Below are 14,087 nucleotides of genomic sequence, written 5' to 3'. Positions count from 1 at the left end.
CCTTCCTTTTCTCCTTTTTCTTCCCACATCCAGTGGAAAGCATCTCACTCTGCTAATTCCACCTTCCAAATGCCTTCTTGTTCATCACAAGCCTTCATCCCTCTTGTTTGTACTATTATAATAACCTAAAATCATTGAATGACAGAACAAGAAGAATCCTCTATTCCATGTCCTCTATTCCATTCAATTTATAGATGGGGAGATTCAGGTTCCAACAGATGAACTGGTTTGCCTGCAACACTCCATCTAGGAAGTGGAAGGCAAAGCTAGGACTTATGCCCCAAGATCTTCAGCTTGAACCACTATTCTTGGAATTGCCTCTTGGCTGATCCTGCTGTTTAATTTTCTGTTCTGACCCACACTATGAGGACAGCCAAATTCATCTTCCTGAAGCCCAGCTCTGATCTTTCTATTCCACTGCTTCAAAATCTTCAGTGGTTTTCTGATACCCATCAAGTTTCATAGAATTGAGTGCTGGAAAAAAAAAAAACCCTCATTTTATAGATGGAAGAAGTGAAGTCCATAGATGGAAATGACTTACCCAAGGTCATTTAGACATTAAGTATCGGAATCAGTTTCAAATCAACATCTTCTTAGTCCAAATCCAGTATTCTTTCTATTAATTCACCCAAATCCCACTAAGACCACCTGCTCCTCAACTGTGTATTTCACTTTATCTATTACTTACATAACACTGTTATTCTATTCAGGCCAGTATCCTAACCATCCTCACTTCCAAGAGTCCCATGGCTTTGCTCACCAGCTTGGCCATTAAAAGCAATCCCAAGGACTCCACTGTAGTCTCTGTCTGTCAGGAGGTAAGATAAGCAGTAACCATCCCAGTTGGACTGAGCATGCAGCATCAGGAGCTTCTCTGGACCAATGAAGCGTGAGTACATGGAGCTGGTGGGGTCATCTTCTTGTACAACCTAAGAACAAAGAAGGTCTACTGATAATTCCTTCTTCCAGGGTGCAGAAGGGTACCTGCATTTCTGGTGATCAGCCATGCAAATGAGATGGATTTGGACTTGCTGGGGGCCATCAGTCCATGATGCCTTGACAGAGTCACAAGTGGTAGCGGGGGAGACCACAGAGTGGTCCTTGGTGAGATGTGACTTCCCACTCTATCCCCCTTGCGTTACTTCTTTCATCAATGCCCCTTATCTATGAATTGACATGATTATTATTCCCCCTAGTCTCAAAAGAAATAATGCAAGAGCAAAACACCTGTACCCTAATTCTCCAAAAGATCACCAAAAGATCAGACCCTCAAATCCAATCCCAAAAGATTACCATGGGTTAACTAATTCCCAGCAAACCCGCAGCTACAGGCCAAGCCCAAAACTTTCCCACTCACAGAAGCCTATTCTCATGAAGCCAGCACACAAATCAATCATAGAGGCCCAAGCGATAAATACAAGTACATCAAGCTTCAGTATGCCTCAGTGACTCAGGAACTCCCTAGAAGCCACCAGTCTAAATTTTAATTGTGTTCCCAGACCCCTCAGCCCCTATGGTATGATTGTTGAATTGTCTTCTAAGAACTGCTGATTAATTATTCCATTTTATTAAAAGCAATACATAATTTTCCTTGATTGTTTGTAAGCTCAAAACTTCTCACAGGATAATGAGAAAATTAAGCCACCTGTGACAAAATCATTTATCTTGTGTGCAACCTTTATTGTCTGTAATCACAATACAGGAATATAAAATGTTAATCAAGTGATTTGTTAAAAATTGATGTATCACTTTTCCAATTATCTCTCTTTGATTTTGTGTATATGTGTGCCAAGAGAATGGGTATAAAAATAAAGATCAGACATTGGGAAAGTGGAGCAGCTTGTCAGATGCAAAGCAATCCCATGGCTGTTATGATTAAGCTGTCTTCCGTTTGTTATTTTTGTTGACTGATCGTTTGCCGCCAATCAGGATACCCTGGAGTCTTGGGCAAGGGTGGACTTTGCCCGTGACATGGACTGAGCCATCTGCCCAGGGTAGTTATTATATACTGATTCGTGGGACACCAACCTTTTGCAATGAGATCAGTGCCTGGATCACAATCTTTCCCTCCTCCCTAACTCCTACTCTCAAAATAGGAAAGAAACACCAACCTATTTATCGATGCTCCCTCAAACATTCCAACCTCCCATTTCCTCTACTTATTCATTTCTCATGATTTATTGCTCCACTCGATCAAAGTTACCTACAGAGATGAGTAATCACTCACAAATTTTCCACTTTTAGGTTCATAAACTCTGAAATTCCTTTATTAAATTATAATCTTTTAGTGTTCTTTTTTATAAGTGTTAACTTTTATTTTTTTAATCAATAAAAATCTGCTTTCTTTTTCTCCTATTTCCCCAACCAGCCCCACTGAGAAAGAAAAATTAGTCAAGCACACACACACACACACACACACACACAAATCCCTTTTTAACCCTTTCTTTCCATCTTAGAATTAATACTAAGTATAGAGTCCAAGGCAGAAGGACTGGGCAATGGGTCTTTACAGCAATGTTATTGTATAAATTTTCTTCTGGTTCTCCTCATCTTACTTTGCATCAGTTCATTACAAGCTTCCCAGGTTTCCTTGAAATTAACCTTTTAGCACAATAGAATTCTATCACTTTCCTATACCATAACTTGTCTAACCTTTCTCTAATTGATGAGTACTCCCCCCCTTTTTTTTTTACCATCAAGAAACAGCTATTATAGTTTTGTTTATTTAGGACTATACCCTTAATGAATGAATGAAACATTTAGTAAATCTTACTACATGCAAAGCACTGTACAAAAAAGAAAATTCAGACATTTTCTGCCCTCATGTAGTTCATATTCTAATAGGTGAGATAATACACACAGAAGGTTTTAGCTACGAGTCAGATGGAATGGCCTCATGGTCCTCAGGGTGCAGCAGTAAAGCAAATGCCTCTTCTTTTAATGTTATTTCTCCTGAGAAAAGCATATTCGTTTCTGATGCTGAACTACTTGACAATGCCAAGTATTCTGATGACAATAATTTTCTTTTCTGGATCTTCAGAAGCTATGGCACCTGCAAATAGCTGTATCTCCACAGGGTTGGCTGCCAGGATGATAGCTGAGGGCATTTATACTGAGAGCATTGCTATTCCCCAAGCTCTTGGATTCAAGGTCCTGAGCCATCTCCACTAGGGTTTCAGAGGAGATGGTGATTAGGGTGGTGGGTGGTTTGACTTGCCTGGCATATGCTGCTTCCTGTTCCTTTCTCAGATTGCCTGTTCCTTCAGCTCATCTGGCATGCCTGAATTTTTCTTCTTCTCTCTTCTCCCACTTCCCTCCCATTTCCCTGTTGAGGGAAATGTATTTCTGTCCCCAGCTCTCATGAAGGTGTATTTATATATGTTATATAGGATATATAGTTTATATATGTTGTATGGACATAGTTGTTTGCATTTTGCCTCCCTCACTATAAGATGAGCGCCTTGAGGGACTCTTTCTTTGTACAATGTTTGAGCTATAACAGGTACTTAAAAATGCTTACAATTTTTAAAAAATAAAAACCCTGTCCTTCTGTCTTGGGATCAATGCTAAGTACCAATTCCAAAGCAGAAGAAAGGTAAGGGCTAGGCAATGGGGGTTAAAGTGATTTATCTAGGGTCTCACAAGTAGGAAGTGTCTGAGGCCATATTTGAACCCAGGACCTTTCTTCTTCAGGCCTGGTTCTCTATCGACTGAGCCACCTAGCTGCCTCCATAAATGTTTATTGGCTGGCTGATAGTTATTTAAATCTTGTTTGCAATCAGCAGTACAATTTTATGACAACTGGCTAAGAAAAAGAACATAGTCTGGGGTTGTGATTGGAACTCAGCCCTTGGCCAGAGTTCAATGTGCGGAATTAAGTGCTGAAGTGATATCAGTGTGAATACTGAAGTCACTGAGGATGAAGACAGGGGATGATGTGAAGATTGCTAAATAGGTAGTAGACTAGATAAGGAAAGATAGTGGCCTGGAGGAAAGAAAGATGGTAGATGAATGCAAGAGCAGTTACACCATGCCCTCTCAACAGATATCCTCATTCCCTAAGAAAATCAAGGTTGGACTGCTGGGTTTATACCCCAAAGAGATAGTAAGGAAAAAGACTTGCACAAGAATATTCATAGCTGCACGCTTTGTGGTGGCAAAAAATTGGAAAATGAGGGGATGCCTTCAATTGGGGAATGGCTGAATAAATTGTGGTATCTGTTGATGATGGAATACTATTGTGCTCAAAGGAATAATAAACTGGAGGAATTCCATGTGAACTGGAACAACATCCAGGAAGTGATGCAGAGCGAAAGGAGCAGAACCAGGAAAACATTGTACACAGAGACTGATACACTGTGGTACAATCAAATGTAATGGACTTCTCTACTAGCAGCAATACAATGAACCAGAACAATTCTGAGGGACTTTTGAGAAAGAACACTATCCACATCCAGAGGAAGAACTGTGGGAGTAGAAACACAGAAGAAAAACAACTGCTTGATCACATGGGTCGAGGGGAAATGGCTGGGGATGTAGACTCTAAACAATCCCCCTGATACAAATATCAATAATGTAGAAATAGGTCTTGATCAATGACACATGTAAAACATAGTGGAATTGCTCATTGGCTATGGGAAGTGGGCAGGAGGAGGGAAGGGAAAGAACATGAATCATGTAACCAGGGGAAAATATTCTAAATTAATTAATTAAATACAAAATTGTCAAATAAAAAAAAAAAGAAAGAAAATCAAGTTTGGGAGGCAGCTAGGTAAAATAGTGGATAGAGAGCCAGGCCTGGAGTTGGGAGATCCTGGGTTCAAATCTAGACTCAGATACTTCCCAGCTGTTTGACCCTTGGCAAGTCACTTAATCTCTACTGCCTAGCCCTTGCCACTTTTTTTTTGCCTTAGACTAGATAAAAGACAGAAGTCAAGAGAGATCATAAGATTCCTAAATCTAAAGTCCAATAGTATCTCCCTCAAATTTAGGATTTAGACTTTCTTCTATGAGAGAACTTCAGATAAGTGTTACCAAGTCATGTCCACACCATAGAGAGAGATTGGAAAACCCAAAGAACGAGAAGCAGTTATGGGCCATCTTGGGCATTGTGAGTTATAGTCTTCAGGGGATCCCATCATTCAATGAATGTGTTAAACCGTTAATTGCCTTAACTAAAGACTCTGTTCCAGAACTTTGGCTTTGCAGCCTGAATACCTGACAGCTATAGACACTCTCAAAAAGTGTCTTCTCTCAGCAACTGCTTTGGGACTCTGACTATAATAAGCTTTTCTTCCTTTTTGAGAGAGAAGATGGAAGGAAGAATGGAAGAAAAGGAAGGAAGGAAGGAAGGAAGGAAGGAAGGAAGGAAGGAAGGAAGGAAGGAAGGAAGGAAGGAAGGAAGGAAGGAAGGAAGGAAGGAAGGAAGGAAGGAAGGGAGGGAGGGAGGGAGTTAGGGAAGGAGGGAGAGAGAGAGAGAGAGAGAGAGAGAGACAGAGACAGAGACAGAGACAGAGACAGAGACAGAGAGACAGAGAGAGAGAAAGAGAGAGAGAGAGAGAAAGAAAGAGAGAAAGAAAGAAAGAAAGAAAGAAAGAAAGAAAGAAAGAAAGAAAGAAAGAAAGAAAGAAAGAAAGAAAGAAAGAAAGAAAGAAAGAAAGAAAGAAAGAAAGAAAGAAAGAAAGAAAGAAAGAAAGAAAGAAAGAAAGAAAGGAAGGAAGGAAGGAAGGAAGGAAGAAAGGAAGAAAGAAAGAAAGGAAGGAAGAAAGAAAGAAAGAAAGAAAGAAAGAAAGAAAGAAAGAAAGAAAGAAAGAAAGAAAGAAAGAAAGAAAGAAAGAAAGAAAGAAAGAAAGAAAGAAAGAAAGAAAGAAAGAAAGAAAGAAAGAAAGAAAGAAAGAAAGAAAGAAGGAAAGAAAGAAAGAAGGAAAGAAAGAAGGAAAGATCAGGAGATGCAGCAAGAATCTAGATGGATGGAGAGTATTTCAGAGGAAGAGAGAGTGATGAATTATGATGGCTGAGAGAAGATCTAGAAGCCAGGAATAGGGTCAAGATGGGGGTGGAAAGAAAAAGTCTGTCTTCTCCATGGAAACAAGCTAGTGCTACTTACGTGCAAGCTTTTTACTTTGAAGTCTATGTATTTGATACCTCCAAAATCAGTCCTTTCATAAATGGCATTCACAGCTTTTACATAGCTAGCAATCTGCCAAGAGAAAAAAAAATTAGCAACACCAAACCATCCATCTCCACAGGAAGCATATGGAAAAACTCAGGAAGTGGCTCATCCTGCTCATTGTGTTTTGTTTTTATTTTTAAACCCTTACTTTCTGTCCTAGTCATAACCCCAGGACAGAAGGGCAAGAATATGCAAATGTCCATAAGTAACTTGCCCAGGGTCACACAACTAAGGAGTACCTCAGGTCACATTTGAATCCAGATCCTTTTGACTCCAGGCCATCTAGGACCCTTCTGGTCATTGTTGTGTTTTTGTTTGTTTGTTTGTTTGTTTGTTTGTTTGTTTTGGACAATCCATAAGCATTTATTAAGCACCAATTTGTGAGCATGGTAAGCACAGGTATACAGAGAGAGGCATAAATAACTCCTGCCCCATAGAGCATGCTTTCATTTAAAATTTATTATTATTATTAGATTAAAATTAGAAATAATTCTTGACAATTGTTTTCCAACATTTACAATTGTTTTTCTGATTGTATTTTAAGGAAATCCAATCAGACTTGCTGTTTCCTGGCATATTTATTCTACCATTAGAGAATCTGGTGAAATAAGTTCATAAAATGTCAGCGATTAAAGGTCCTCAGAATATAAAATGGCAGAGCTGGGAGGAACTTTAGAACCTTGTGTGTTGGGGCTGGAAAAATACTTTAGAGAACATAGAACATAGAATACCAGGCTTGAGAAGAACCTAAAAAAATGAAGAGAATATTAGGAGGACAGAATAGTCCAAACCCACAGATCCAGCTCCAAGGAGCAAGATTATAGCCAATGCCAGGGGGAAAGAAGAAAAAAATATGAGTAAACAACAGAAAAAGAAAAAATATTACAATCAGCAGCTTCTATCCAGGTAATGAACAAAGAGCAAATGGTACAGAGGAAGACCAAGAAACACCAAGCAAAAATGCAGAAACTCCAGCAAATTGGACTCAGGCTTTGGAAGAATTCAAAACACAACTCAAAAAAACAATTAAGAGGGTTTCACATGCTATGTGAAGATACAACAGGGGTGGCAATCTGTTGATTCTCATGGTAGGGTTGGAGAAGAACTAGGTTTGAGTGAGGGAAGCATAGCTCACTGCCTGGCACATAGCTGGATGGGATTAGAATGCTTGGGCCACTCTCCTTCCCCTTTCCATATGCACCTTTTATCACCCATCTCCTTGCCCAGCAGCCCAATGGGAGCACCTTTTCCTTCCCCTGTTTGGGGTAGGAGGAGGTGGGGCACAGCACTCAGTCTGGGGGGTAGGGCCTCGGACTCTATCTCCAAAAGGTTCCCTATCATTGGTATAGATGTTTACAACTTTTATCTTCAGACATTCTATGCAGTGATAGGGAATCTTTTGGAGACCTTAGACCACATGCCCAAACTGCAACCCTAATGTGACATGTGAGCTCATTGCCTTACCCCAGAAAGGGAAGGAGGGAAGTGCTCCCATTGGGCTTCTGGACAGAGAGGTGGGTTGTATGAAAAATGTTCTCAGGCATGTGTGGAGAGTGAGAAGAGAGTAGCCCCCTCAGGCAGGCTTTGTCATGTGTCATAGGTTCACTGTGAATTTCAAAACTATTCCACCCTAATCAGACCATTTGTTAGAAGATCTGATTTAGCTATTTCCTGATCAATAACAATAGAGATACTTGGAATAACAGAATCAGGTCTTGGAAATTCTACCTTTCTCCTCCCTTCTTAGTTTAACAAGATTAGGAAGGTCTGCATCAAACTCAAGATTTAATTATCTGAGGAAATGGCCTTCAACAGACATGTGCAAAAAAAGGACAGACCTCTGGTATGAGTGAGGCAGGATTAAGGATAGAACACCTCTGATAGCACCATTTTTTTTTTAGCCTAACAAGGTTACCTCATATCTAGCAAGTCTCTGGTCAGAGAAAGATTAGATATGGTGTCTCAGCAATAGGTCTTCCACATCATGATGATAAAGCATAGTAAGCTGTGAGCTTAAAACCAAATCACAAGCCTTGTCCACCAGGGGAGCAGTAACCGCTAAAACAAATGGAGGTACCCCCAAGGCAACAATATATAGCTTGCAGGAATAATGAGCAATAGGATGAATGATCCAAGATACTTGACAAGTACACTAGATATCACATTCTTCTGCTTATGGACAAAAAGGAAGAAAAGCTTATTATAGTCAGAGTCCCAAAGCAGTTGCTGAGAGAAGACACTTTTTGAGAGTGTCTATAGCTGTCAGGTATTCAGGCTGCAAAGCCAAAGTTCTGGAACAGAGTCTTTAGTTAAGGCAATTAACGGTTTAACACATTCATTGAATGATGGGATCCCCTGAAGACTATAACTCACAATGCCCAAGATGGCCCATAACTGCTTCTCGTTCTTTGGGTTTTCCAATCTCTCTCTATGGTGTGGACATGACTTGGTAACACTTATCTGAAGTTCTCTCATAGAAGAAAGTCTAAATCCTAAATTTGAGGGAGATACTATTGGACTTTAGATTTAGGAATCTTATGATCTCTTTCATGCAATTGTAATAACAGGTGAATGCTATTCCTTTCACAAAGCTCATCATCAAGACAGAGAGAGAGAGAGAGAGAGAGAGAGAGAGAGAGAGAGGAGAGAATGTTGGTTGTCTCTCAAACCGAGGAAGACGATTGTCTTTGTGTGTTTTTGTGCACAAAGACACTTGTGCTTGAAGATTTAAGTGGAAAAGTCGATGCACAGAGACAGTCCCACTCTCTTGGCGTTGGAAGCCTGAGTCCATTGGCACGAAAAGTCGTTACACCTGGAGACTTCCTCAGCTGTATTGGATGGCTGTGTTGTCTTTTGTGCTCCAACACGCCCTAAGCACTCCACAGTGCCTTGCTGCATCGCCATCTCAGCCGTTGAACCTTCTTGTTGGTTTCTTCTGCCTGTTCTGCGGAAACAGTCTTCACATGCTGGGTGAGCAAAGCCTTGGTTCACCAGGGGTCAACGACCCCATGGCTACCCTCACAAGGTTTAGCCGGCCTGTTGAAGCCGTTGCCCGGGGTGTGGCCACTGCCGCGTGCTAGCAGCTACTGGGAGCCACAAGTAAGAGCTGGGTGTCAGGTGAGGGTCTGAGGCTGGAGAGCTGCCCTAGGAGGGCACGACAAGCCCTCCATACCAGAGATATTACCCCTCCCTGAGCACCCCATACAATATTAGACCTGGAAATGGCCTTAGGCATATATTAGATCTGGAAATGGCCTTAGGCATTAGATTCTTCAACTTCTTAATGTTACAAAGGAGGAAAATGAGATTCAGAGAAAGTTAATGAGTTGCCCAAGATCACACAGCACATCAGTGCCAGAACTGGAACTAGAACTCAGTTCTCTTTATTCCCAGTCCAAGGTTGTTTTTCTTACTTCATACAACATCTCCTACTTAGCTTCTGTTGAGGATGACTGCCTGTCTAGGGAAGATCAGATGAATGCAGCTAGAAGGAACCTTAGAGGTCATCTAATTCAATGCCCTAATTTTATAGATAAGGAAACTGAGGCCCAGAGCAATACTCAGAACTCCTGGATGAGGAAATTCTCTCTTATCATGCAGGCTTCTTCTATACTAGTACAGGGTTGCCTCAATCACTGAGAGAGTATAGGATTTGCCCAGGGTTGCCCGGCCTAGTGTGTGTTAGAGGAGAAATTTGAACTTGGGTCTTCGTGGCTCTGAGGCTAGTTCTCTAGCCATTATATCACATTGCTTCTCAAAGAGGGGATTAGGGGAATTCCTTTTATCAATGTGGGTACTGTCTGACATAAATTCACACTTTCAGATGGACTTCATATGTTGCTGTGCCTCCCCCCTCAAAATGACCCAAGGTCATGCTCTGGTGGCCAGCCTACTAGTACTAAGCCTCCCCAAAGGTGATCAGATTGGACCTTGGGTAAAAGGCACAGTCTGGCCAGTAGCCCAAAGCTCATGTTTCTAGGCTGCTTTAAGGTTCACAAAATGCTGTCCTCATAAGAATCCTGTGAGGTCAGTTCTGCAAATAGTATATATCTTTTCTCCAAATGGGAAAATTGGATCTCAAAGAGATAAAGTGATTTGCCTTAGAATGCAAAGGTGGGGCTCCAAGGTCATAAAGGTATGAATGGCAGCAGGTCTCCAGGTCTTTTAATTCTAAGACTAATATTTTCCTCCCTCCCTTCCTTCCTCCCTCTCTCCCTCCCTTCCTTCTTTCCTTCTTTCCTTCCTTCCTTCCTTCCTTCCTTCCTTCCTTCCTTCCTTCCTTCCTTCCTTCCTTCCTTCCTTCCTTCCTTCCTTCCTTCCTTCCTTCCTTCCTTCCTTCCTTCCTTCCTTCTTTCCTTCCTTCCTTCCTTCCTTCCTTCCTTCCTTCCTTCCTTCTTCAAATAAACCCTTACCTTCTATCAGTATCAATTCTAAAAGAATGACAAGGGCTAGGTAATTGGAGTTAAATGATGTGCCCAAGGTCACACAGCTAGGAAGTGTTGGGTCAAATTTGAACCCAAGTCTTCTGTGCTACCTAGCTGCCTAAAGTCTAATGCTTTCCCCACAGCATCATACTGATGTGAACCTTACATGTTGAGTGGGGGTGGCACACATTCTATCCCACTCCCCTCTGCTTTGCTTTTCCCAGGACCAGTTCTTTGCTTTTTCCCTCAGGATATGGCGAGGGGGCATAGATGAGCCTCTGATAGAGTCTCCTTAGATCTCACCTGAGCAACCACGGATTCCAAGCTTCCAAATCTTCTGTAAAACAAAAAGTCGGCTTTGATGTGCATGAGACAAGATGTCCTGGAGTAATCGAGGCTCCTTCTCTGTCTTGGGGATGTTTTCTCCTTCTGGGGAGATCAAAATTAATTAGTCACCATCACTAGAACATTCCTTGGAACCTCTTGGTTGACCCTTAGCCTTCATCCATCTACTCATCTGTCTATCCATCCAATGGAATAAATAAGATTTTTAAGAAGTGCTTATCATAATGTGTACAAGAATATAAGCATAACATAACCTTTTAGCAGTTTTAATAGTAGGCACTTTTATTCTTTTTATTATATTATATTCATTATAATATTATTATAATTTATTATAATATAGTTATATTATATATAATAGTTATCCTGTTATATATTATTATTACTTTATTATGCTTTTATTCTCATGTCTTCCCTTCCTCATCCACCATTAAACATTTATTTATCACTTGCTCTGTGTTAGGCACCGTGCTGGGCCCTGGGGAGACAAAGACCAAAGTGAAATCATTCCTGCCTGAAATGAGTTCAAATTCTATTCTAGGAGATAGTATATACATCCAAAAGTCAGTCTAGAAGATATATACAATAAATGCAAATTAATTTTGGAGGTGAGAGCACTGGGATCTGGGGAGATCAGGAAAAGCCACGCAGGAGAATGCTTGGGTTGAGTTTTGAAGGAACCAGCGATGGAAGGGGTCTGATAGTGTTGGTGGATTTGACCATGCGATCTTTGGGATTGAGCCATTAAAGCCTTCTGTGTGCCAGGTCATGGGGAATCAAGCATAAGAAATAAAACACTCCCTATTTGCAAGTAGCTTTTTGCAGCCTGGAGTTAAGATTCCTTTGAGCTGGTCCACAGAATGGGCTGGGGAGGAGCCTGGTCTGGTCATATCTGAGCATATTATGGCCACCTCTGTCTTTTTTATATTTATTCTTTCCTGATATTAGCCACATGATTGCTCCGAGGCAAACATGTCTAAGTAGCAATAGCTTGAGTTGAAGGACAAATTCAGGCAATTCAGAGTTGTCATCCAAGGTCTCATTGGCAGGTGGAATCCGTAGCAGAGTCCACTAAAAGGATAGCAGTGGGCACTGGATTGGCGGATGACTAAACAGCAATCTTGTTTTTTAGTTTATCTGTTTAATTAATTAATTTAGAATATTTTTCCTTGGTTACACGATTCATGTTCTTTCCCTCCTCTCCTCCCAACCCTCTCCCATAGCCAACAAGCAATTCCACTGGGGTTTACCATGTGTCATTGATCAAGACCTATTTGCGTATTATTGATATTTGCACCAGGGTGAGTCTACATCCCCTGTCATGTCCTAAACAGAAATCTTGAGGTGTACAATGACCCTGCGAGCACTGCAAGGTCTGGAGAGACTTCAGGGCAGCTGCTGATTAGATTAGCTCAGCAGTAGCTAAACCCAGTAGGAAGCCAGGACAGCAGCCAAGGGTTTACTTGACCCAACTCAGCAGTGGATTGACCTGCCCAGTCAAGATACCATCATCTACAAGAGCAGACCCAGATGAATAGCATAACAACCTGTCCATCACCAAAGCCATGGCCAGAGAGAACATCAGGAGGGGTCTATATAGGAAAACAGCACTTTTCTCAGACCCACAGCATCAGTATTTCTTCCAAAACTCAACTCAAGCACCACCTTCTGCATGGTCTTTCCTGATCTCCCCAGATCCCAGTGTTCTCATCTCCAAAATCATCTTGGATTTATTGTGTATATATTCTAGATTGACTTATTTATTATGTGCACTCCCGCAACAGAATATAGCACAGAACTAGGGATTCTCCACATGTATACAGCATTTTTACATTTGAACCCTTTCTCCCCAATGACCTTGTATGAAATTGTGCTCTTGGTTTGGGGAGAATGTATTGTATCAAATGTACCTGCTCAGTAAATACCTTTTGGAAAAAAAGTTCATTCGTTCTGGGTGGCATGATTGTTCATGGGAAGCACACTAGCTGAGACTCATGTGCAACACTATTAGCACCTCGGGATACTCCTAGAACCCTAAAAGGGGAGTAGTAGTCACTATCTTTTGAAGAACTGGCTCACCAATGAGAATTCAGTGGGAAAGTGGTTTCAGAGGGGGTGCTACACAAGGAGAAATCTCCTAAAAATCAGAGCACTTCCAAAGTGAAATGGAAAAGGAAATAAGTTCCTTTTAAGTGCAAACCCCCACACTTTCAATTTGGAATGTGATACAGATGACCCTTGTTCAGGTATGAGTGAGAAGTTGTTCCCTTGAGAATCTTGACCTCTTGTTCCCCTAGATTAATTTTATTACTTTTCAGGGGCTATAAGAAGAGTCTTTTAGTATTTTCAGTTGGCATGGCATTTAATAAATTAATTTTATAGTACTGTATAATATAGTACTGTAAAATAATACTGTAATTTTTATTATGGTGGCATGGCCCAACCATGAGCAATTAGTACTTTTCTAATTATGCAGGTTTGGCATTATTTCTATAGAGTATTTTAAAATTTATTTATTTAAAACCTTTTCCTTCTGTCTTAGAACCAATATTAAGTATTAGTTCCAAGGCAGAAGAGTGGTAAAGGCTAGGCAATGGGATTAAGTGACTTGCCCAGGGGCACATAGCTAGGAAGTGTCTGAGACTAGAATTAAACCTAGGACTTCCCATCTGTGGGCCAATGATATATCTAGCTGGCCCCCAAAAGGGTATTTTTTAGTTGTATTCACATAATTCTGAAGAATGTCTTGTTAGATGAACTCCTGATATATTCCATAGCCAATTGAATGGAATTTTTATTTCTTTCCCTTACTGTTGATAATATATAGAAAAGCTGATGGCTTTGTAGGTATTTTTTAAAATTAATTTTTAGTCAAATCTCTAAAGTTTTCTAGGTAGAAAATCGTTTTATCTGCAAAAAGCAATCATTTGGTTTGCTTTTTGCCTATGTTTAGTCCCTTTTTATTGTTTCAATAGAATTTTAACCAAAAGGTAAAATGAGGCAGATCTCCACACAAGCTAACATTTATTAGAAGGGGCATACTACCTGTCAACAGATAATTCAGTGACTTGCCTCCATTCATGTCAAAACCCACAGCAAAAGGATAGTCCCTCTTTGATATGTTTTTGGAGAATACAGACCAAAGAACA

General features: G+C 40.7%; 1 protein-coding gene across 3 annotated transcripts in view; it reads right to left on the bottom strand.

The window, feature by feature from the left end:
* The window catches only part of LOC100024929 (disintegrin and metalloproteinase domain-containing protein 10-like), a 43,704-nt gene that overhangs the window by 14,383 nt on the left and 15,234 nt on the right, over window positions 1–14,087 (bottom strand). For 2 of the 3 annotated variants that reach the window (XM_056822506.1, XM_007488953.3), the window contains exons 6-8: window positions 10,900–11,025; window positions 6,107–6,199; window positions 761–929 (exon numbers count right to left, since the gene is read on the bottom strand). In XM_056822506.1, the coding sequence (XP_056678484.1) occupies window positions 761–929; window positions 6,107–6,199; window positions 10,900–11,025 (388 nt within the window). The remainder of the gene's footprint in view (window positions 1–760; window positions 930–6,106; window positions 6,200–10,899; window positions 11,026–14,087) is intronic. The other variant, XM_007488954.3, reaches the window with a different exon arrangement.

The sequence above is a fragment of the Monodelphis domestica genome, chromosome 3 (assembly GCF_027887165.1).
Source record: "Monodelphis domestica isolate mMonDom1 chromosome 3, mMonDom1.pri, whole genome shotgun sequence".
In the NCBI taxonomy this organism is placed as follows: domain Eukaryota; kingdom Metazoa; phylum Chordata; class Mammalia; order Didelphimorphia; family Didelphidae; genus Monodelphis; species Monodelphis domestica.
Note: the sequence above shows the minus strand (reverse complement) of the source record. Positions and strands in the feature narration are given on the sequence as shown.